General features: G+C 29.4%; 1 protein-coding gene across 1 annotated transcript; it reads left to right on the forward strand.

Moving 5' to 3' along the window:
- Window positions 1–2,098: 2,098 nt before the first annotated feature.
- Window positions 2,099–7,883, forward strand: LOC109206164 (probable WRKY transcription factor 12). The gene is made up of 4 exons (XM_019368956.1): window positions 2,099–2,599; window positions 3,136–3,209; window positions 4,474–4,623; window positions 7,465–7,883. The coding sequence occupies exons 1-4, from the start codon at window positions 2,333–2,335 to the stop codon at window positions 7,625–7,627; spliced, it is 654 nt and encodes a 217-aa protein (XP_019224501.1). The 5' UTR covers window positions 2,099–2,332; the 3' UTR covers window positions 7,628–7,883.
- The last annotated feature ends 326 nt before the right edge of the window (window positions 7,884–8,209 follow it).

Here is an 8,209-nt window from a genome sequence, read left to right on the forward strand (position 1 = left end):
AATATATATATCTATATATATATATATATATATATATATATATATATATATATATATATTTTGTTTATATATAGTAGATATCGAATTCCCTTTGTTTTCCAGGTTATCTGCCGTTAATATTAATTAAGAGCATTGACTGATTTTTTTTCATAGTATCAGCGGCTAATATTAACTTTAACGAATAAATGGTTAATAATGCAAGCCTGTCGTTTTAGTGCTTCATGTAGGTTAAGCAAAAACATACCTTGTGCTGTTGTACACATAAACTTTCCATCTCTTCCATCAGTTTCTCTAGATACCTCCCTCGTGGTTTTGATACTTGTCATATTTTTTCTGTGATAATGATGTGAGCAAACTATTGTTCGTAGCCTCAATTAAGTACCATACTAACATTTCTAATCAAACCAAAAAATTACTCCCTTTGTTTCTTTTTGTGTGATGGTATTTGAAACTTAAGAAAGATGAAAACTTTTTGAAACATGTGGTATATAAAATAATTTATAGATATTTGCGTGAGTATAAATTATCTCATTAAGGATAAATTGAGAAATTTAAAATTAAATTATTTCTAAATATACTTTTTTACAAATTAAGAAAAAAGCCACAAAAAAATGAAAGCGGTTGCAAAACAAAATGGCATACTTAGTTTCGAAGTAATTGTAACTGTCAAACTCCACCGAAAGCCAAAAAGTTCAGTTCAGCATTTCAATTTTCTTAACGTTTAATTATAAGTAACTGTATGTATTTTGGAGATTGATCTTGGAAATCAATTTTTTTGGGTCTAGCTACTTAAACACCAAAGAGAAAGTGTCATAACAAAAAAGAACATACTAGCTAGATTACTACTTCTTGCGTCGAATTTACACGAAGGTGTTTAGATTTCAAGAGTCAATCTATTAATTCTTTGACTGCAATATTTTTCTATGCTATTTATATATTTTAAACTATTAATTATTATGCCTTATGCTATTTTTTACATAGATTCCAAAAATATAGATTTTATTTCGTAAAACTTATAAAAGAATTCTATGTCCAAATGTACGGTCAAAATTAAGTAGTTTGAATCTCGAAAAGCAAAACAATATCACATAAAATAAGACAAAGGGAGTATGAAACCATCTTAAAAAGATTTATACTGTTGATTGAAAACAACATGTACCGGATACTGAATTTTTTAGCTATGCTTTTAAAAAATGCTTATTTAAACAATGTATTTTGTTTTTCGATTTATTTTTTTAAAGACTAAAACAATCGTGTTTGACTAACCCATTTGAAAAATTCTTTTGCTAAGAGTAGAACAATAATTTATGTTTGACCAAGGTTTTAAAAGCGTTTATAATAAAAGATATCTTTTTCAGCTTCTGAATAAGTGCTTTTACCACTGCTCAATAGTTTTTATTCCTTTCCTAAAAGTTTGACCAAACACCTCAGCTCTCTAAAATAAATATATTCTAAATAAAACTAAGCATTTTTAACTTCCAAAAATTGGCCAAACAGGCTAGTAGAACTACTTGAAACATAAAGTTGAGCTTAATTAGTTCCTTTTAAGAAAATAAATTCATTGTATTAAGGGTTAGCAGAAGCCGCGAGCATGTGTTTTACCTAATCCTCTAGTAAATAATAAGGAGACTCAAGATTATCACATATTAATTGTATAGAAGTTTTACTTTTCCGACCTGTATATATATTAGTTAAGGATTTAACTTATACACTAACAATGTAACTTTTTTGTACAATCGGTGCAATTAATTAAGTATGTTATAGCAAGTTTGTTATTATATATTATAAACTGATTCACTTATTATGAACAACTAAATGTAATTATCTTATAAATAACTTGATAGTGTAAAAGTTTTTTCATTATCAGTGGATAAAAGTTAATCTCATTACTAATTGATCTTACAGACTAAATATCATGGAAATAATTAATTCTAATAATGTAAAAAGTCGAAAAGTATCTATAAACTCTTGTCGCATTATATTATTGCAGTCTTTTACTACTCCTTTTTAAAGCTCTGGTCTTATAGCATCTTTTTCAAATTCTATCTAATGCTTAACAAGACCTCATTATTCCACAACTTCATCAACTTCACTTTATATCATCTCTCTCTCTCTCTCTCTTGTACTGTGTATTGGCAACAGACAAATAAAAGAGGCCAGAAGAGTAGGAAAGATTTCTCCATTTTTTCCAGTTGACCAGACTGAAAAAGCCCACCATGTTGTACGAAAACATGCCATTGATGATGAAAATATGAAAGATGTTCAAATGATCAAAGAAATCAGATCAGTTGTTATCCTCGTAATTTAAAGGTCACAGGTTCAAATCTTGACAATGGAAGGAGGTCATCAAGAAAGGATATTACACAATAATTATGATTTACAAGTCTCAACTCCTCATGCCAATATCCATGAAATGGGATTTTTACATCACTTTGAACATCATCAAAACCAGGTCATGAGTTTTTCAACTTCTCCTCTTGATGGCGCGACGCCACCAACCGCCACCTGTACCCTAGCAGCTGCCACCAATAACGGTAGCAGTTCCCTAGGGTTTTATCACAGTGAACTTGTCAATAGATCTTCCTGGAATAACGACCAGGTAGGTTTTTTGGATCTAAACTATAAGCTTTGGTGGTAATTTGTTTTTCTTCTTAAAATGTACTATTTTCTATTGCATTTGGGTTTTGGGAAAGGGGAGGAAAATAATGAAAATTGAACATACACGAAAACCATCGATACAGCTAGACGGAGCCAGGATTTCAAGCTTATGGGTTTGTAATTCTAATCGTTTTAAGTTACTGGGTTCTAAATTAATAATTTATACATATTCAATGGATTTTTTAAGACAAATACAGGGTTCGAACCAAAGTTATTGGGTTCGGCCGAACCCGCTGGCTACACTCTAGCTCCGGCCCAGCTAGACTATATATAAGTCTTGATATGGTAGGATTTCGATTTCACAAATACTGCTATACTCACTCGTTTCAAATGTTATGCGCCTCTTGTTAACATTAATATACTAACATAGTGTAGATGTTATCAACTCCTTTAGGATTTTTGTTTTTTGATTTTTGAATTTATTTCAAGTGATTTTATTTATTTTCTTTGTTTAATTATGTGATCAACTTGACATAGGTGGAAATAGTGGATCCCAAGGCAGTTATTGACGAAAATTGCAGCGGAAATGCCAGCGAGGGTAACAATTCGTGGTATTCTCTCTTTCTCTCTCTCTCTAGGAATTATTTAATTAGATGAAAGTAAAATGATCTTTCAATCTTTACGATCAAGAGAATTCCCAAAAGCCCAAAAAAAAAAAAAAAAAAAAAAAAAAATCTCTCTGAGAAGATGTCTTGTTTTTTCGGGTTAATTATCTAATATCTGAAGTCACTAGTCCAATCTGACCTTAAAGAGCTCGTTTAAGGGGAAGAATCACTGGGATTCTAAGCTGAAAACTAGTAGTAGTGGTGAAGCCTTAATTAAATTTGGATATTATCTATCCAAATTAATGTTATAATTTTGATAATATATTCCAGCGTAATCTTATTCACGAACCAAATTACAAGGACTAGCAGCAGAGCAAATGCCATTCTTCAGGTAGTGTTGTAGAGGCATTCAATAGAACTAAACCTACTCTCTCTCACACAATTTTCATGAAACTGGAGAAGCTTCTTTGTGATTTATATCAAAATCTAATGGTTGCGTCACGCGCCATAATGCACAACTACAACATATGACTTATTTATTTGGTATCAGAATATATATCTATACTATATTAAAAGCACGAAGGCCCTTATCGAAATAATATTTGTCTTTTTTGCCGTTTAGAAATAGAGTTCACACTGAGCAAAATAGTCATTTGACTGTTTTCCTAATATTTAGGAATATACATTTAATTAGTTACCTAATACTTAGAAATAGTCAATTAATTAATGTTCTAATATTTAGAACTTTAATTGTTCAATTTCTTTCCATATTAGGATTTCAGGGACGTCCAATTCACACTAGGAAAATTTAAATCTCAGAGAATTTATTTAATTTTTCAATTCCTTCCGCAGGAAAGATTAGTTCTTCTTCACCAACAAAGTTTCGTTCGATTTCAAATCCCTTCGGTTGGAAAGTTTCATTCTTTCTCAATTTCTTCACGAGGAAGGTTTTTACTTTGACTTTATTTGGATTTATGAGTATTAAATTTTACACTTGGAAAGTTTTAACCAATATATACTTCTTTTATGTTTAGGAAGGTTTTTTTTTAGTTAATAAAATTTTAACAAATTAATTTTTTACAAATATATTTGGTAAAATATGACACTTTGAATTCCTTTTTGGTTTAATAGCCTTATTTTTTAACATAATTTTCTTTGTCTGTTGAACTATACACAATTTTATCTTATATAAATTCTTTATGGTTTGAATTTGTATATATATATAAACTTTTCAAAATTAATTAAGCTCATTCGAATATTAATTATGTAGGTGGAGGAGTTCAGGGAAGGTTAAAGTGAGAAGAAAGTTGAGAGAGCCAAGATTTTGTTTCCAAACAAAGAGTGATATTGATGTTCTTGATGATGGTTACAAATGGAGAAAGTATGGTCAAAAAGTTGTCAAGAATAGCCTTCATCCAAGGTATGTAATCATCTTTACCCTAATTAACAAACATTGAGTTTTCATTTTCGACATAATTCATGGTGGAAAAGAACAAGCTTTTATACTGTCAAATCACCTAATTAATGATAATAATTACAAGTACAAGTCCATTGGACATAATGACCTAGGCAATAAAGCTGCTATAACAAATTAAATTATACTGATAGTATGAAAATTGTTTACACTCTCAACATATCCAAGTTTTATCCATAACCATTTTCTAAACTAATGACTATATTCACCATAGAAAGTAGTATAGGCTTTCTCTCTTCAACTTGATTATTTCTGAAAAATTATTTGGCTGTAACATCTCCGCACATTCATATCCAAAAAAGTCGATAAGTTATTTTCTTGAATTATCTTCTGAAACTTTTTTGAATGCATAACACAAAAAGTTAGGAAAAGATAATAACAAATTCGTCGTTAGTATATAAGAAATACTATTGCTAGAGAAATACACCTTCCTTTACAAAATTGAACAGTTCCAATTAACTTCTTATGAGGAATTAAATATTTATAATTATATTCTCTTCCATATTGGAAATTTAGAAATTTGTAATCATGAGCTCAATCAATCATACAATCAGATAATGAGAGGCTATTAGTAGCATATAATTTGACTTGTTGAAACTTGTAAATTTCACTTAAAATAAAATATTACATCAGGGTATAATGAGACGTTTGCATAATTATCCAAACGGAAATTTGAAATGCATACATTAAACTTGAGTCCCTCTTTGAAATAGCTAGCCGAATTTCCACATTATCCTTTGGGCTAACAAAGGGCTTTTTCTTTTTCCCTTTTTTTTTTGTGTGTGTGGGGTGGTGGGGGTGGGGGGGTGGGGGGGTGTAAGGGGTAGGTCTAGTTTATGCTTTCTCCAACAGCTCAAACCAGCCACCAAAATAGTAGGTCTGGAAAATAAAAATCAAACTGAATATTTTTCTATTGAATCGTGTGATCATCTCATAATTTTATCTAAAAGCTCACGCTATTAGAAATGGTACAACTTTTACTTAATTATATTTATCATTTCATAATCTCATTTAAAATCTCAAGTTATTAGAAATGGTATATTTTTGTTTACTCAATTATATTTTTCCAATACACCCCTTATGTGCGATTGAATTCTTTTTTTATAAGCTAATAAGCTTCCACATTGATAATAGGATTACCTCCATAAATAAGTAGCATATCTTCAATTGAGTGTACTAGATATTATAACTCCGTAGGCTTTATTTTAACAGTGTTTTGACATATCAAGAATCAGCTTCTGCTTATGCCTCACGTTTCAAAGGGTTGGAGTTATTCCCGATTGAGTTTTTTACATAGATGGTCTCTTTATAAAAATCATTTTCGTAACTAATACTAATTTTTGTTTATTCCAAATATAGCAGATTTTATTACAGATATAGCATTTATAAAAAAATACTTCATCCTATTTAACTGCAATCCCTTAAATACCGCTATAAGAGGCATCCTATTTAACAGCCAAAATGCAAGCACCCAATGTTTAAGGAAAACGTTTCAATCTTCACAAATATTGTGTAAACAAATTGCATATTTTCTCCTTTCCATAAACAAACAAATACGAAAAATCTCAAAGAATTTTCTATTTCGCTGATTTATGTCATCTTCTTCAAATAGGATTATTGTATTTGTCGAAGATACCTTTGTTCTTCAATATTATTATGCTAATACATAATAGAATATTATTCTAAATCTATACACTATTAAATACCATTATTATACTGTATATATACACATTTATACATAATGATATACTATTATAATATTGTGTATAGATGTATTCCTTGGATATATTTATTATCTACTATTATTAACATTAATAATATACAATCAATATACACAATAGCTGAAGAACTTATGATAAAATATAATATTAATCTATACATGGTTTTTACTTGGTATATTATGTGGTGTAATTTATACAAGATTTACATCATGTATAATTTATCTATTATAATTTATACATAGTTTATTATAATTTATACATGATTTATACAACATATATTATTGCAGTTATGAGGTTATATTCCAAGCTTCGGGGTGTATATTATTATACATGTTATATTCCAAATTTATTAGTTTTATTTTTGTAAATGAGAACAAATGCGTTATGTAAAGTGAGCAATAAGCATAAGTCTTTTTTGGATAGTATAACTTGATTAGCATTTAATTTTTGTATATAAAAATGATAAATAACTATTGTATTAAAAATATCCCCTAGCAAAGAAACGGGAGACAAATGTTTGAAAACACGTGCAATATATATGGAAATGAAGGGTCGTGAATCAATTTAAAAGAGCAGATTATGAGATAAACTAAATCCTTTTTGTTAGAAAATTAAAGGTTTAGATTTCTTTTAAATGTGATTATCGATCCAAATTGATAGCTTTCTGCTAGGGGATGTATTTATCTTATTGCTATATATGTAAAATACCTATTGCTGCTAGGATTATGAAAATTTTTCTTAAATTTTGGCTGTTTATGTTTTCTGCTAAAAGATTTAATTGCAAAAATAAGCTCTTAATTTGTCGCTCTTCGTTTTGTTTTCTGGCCCAGTTAGTATAAAGAGAGATTATGATTTATGAGTTTTAGTTTAAAATTGAATTGGTTTCAATTCAATTTTAACTTCTCTGATGAGACATCTAAGTAATTAATTATAGTGTCTTACATTAATTAGTGAAATGATATTATATAGTATGTAAATGTTCCTGTTTAGTAGTATTTAGTAGCAAAAGCTGTGTGTACGTTTTTTGCCAACAATTTCATTAAGTTTATGGGTGTATATATTGCAGGAGTTACTACAGATGTACACATAGCAATTGTAGAGTAAAGAAGAGAGTTGAACGACTTTCAGAAGATTGTCGTATGGTAATAACAACGTATGAAGGTAGACACAACCATTCTCCTTGTGATGATTCAAACTCTTCTGAAAATGATTGTTTCTCCTCTTTCTAAAGTACCACGTACTTATTATATATGCCTTTGTGAGGAACAAGGAAGCTAATTATTTTTGTGTTGGGTTCGATCGAATTCAGTTGCTTTTCTTTCAACACTGTATTTATGTTAAGAAGTTCATCAAATATATCATCAAATTTAGAACGAAACCCAGTTGTTAGCATTTGAAGTTCTTGTATTAAAATTCAAAACTCATAAAATTGATATCTTGGCTCCATGTTAAGAAATACTGTATTGATATCTCATATGCACTTTCCTATCTAGTGTAAATTAGATCCCACAGAATATGAATCACTGTTTTGGTGTTGGTATTCTGTAAATATAAATACACAACTTCAACCAATTTCCTTCCCATCTAAAGCTTCAGTTGTCAGTTTCATCACTGATTCTTTCTTAAGTATGACGAGGAATGTGATATTCTGGCAATGAACTATATTTATGTAGGTTTAATCTCTTAGTAGCATTATATTTATTGGTCCTCTTAGTATTGGACTTATAATATTGATGATAAATGACACATTGAATAATATTTACGTGGACAACGACGCACGAGCATTAGCGATTTCTTCTTTGGTGGTTTTT

This window comes from Nicotiana attenuata, unplaced genomic scaffold, assembly GCF_001879085.1.
Source record: "Nicotiana attenuata strain UT unplaced genomic scaffold, NIATTr2, whole genome shotgun sequence".
Classification (NCBI taxonomy): Eukaryota; Viridiplantae; Streptophyta; class Magnoliopsida; order Solanales; family Solanaceae; genus Nicotiana; species Nicotiana attenuata.

Bases quoted from the DNA above. Each gene is read 5' to 3' on its own strand.
- LOC109206164 (XM_019368956.1), top strand. From the start codon at position 2,333: ATGGAAGGAGGTCATCAAGAAAGGATATTACACAATAATTATGATTTA. The intron at 2,600-3,135 runs GTAGGTTTTTTG...AACTTGACATAG, and splicing joins CTTCCTGGAATAACGACCAG to GTGGAAATAGTGGATCCCAA. The intron at 4,624-7,464 runs GTATGTAATCAT...TATATATTGCAG, and splicing joins AAGAATAGCCTTCATCCAAG to GAGTTACTACAGATGTACAC.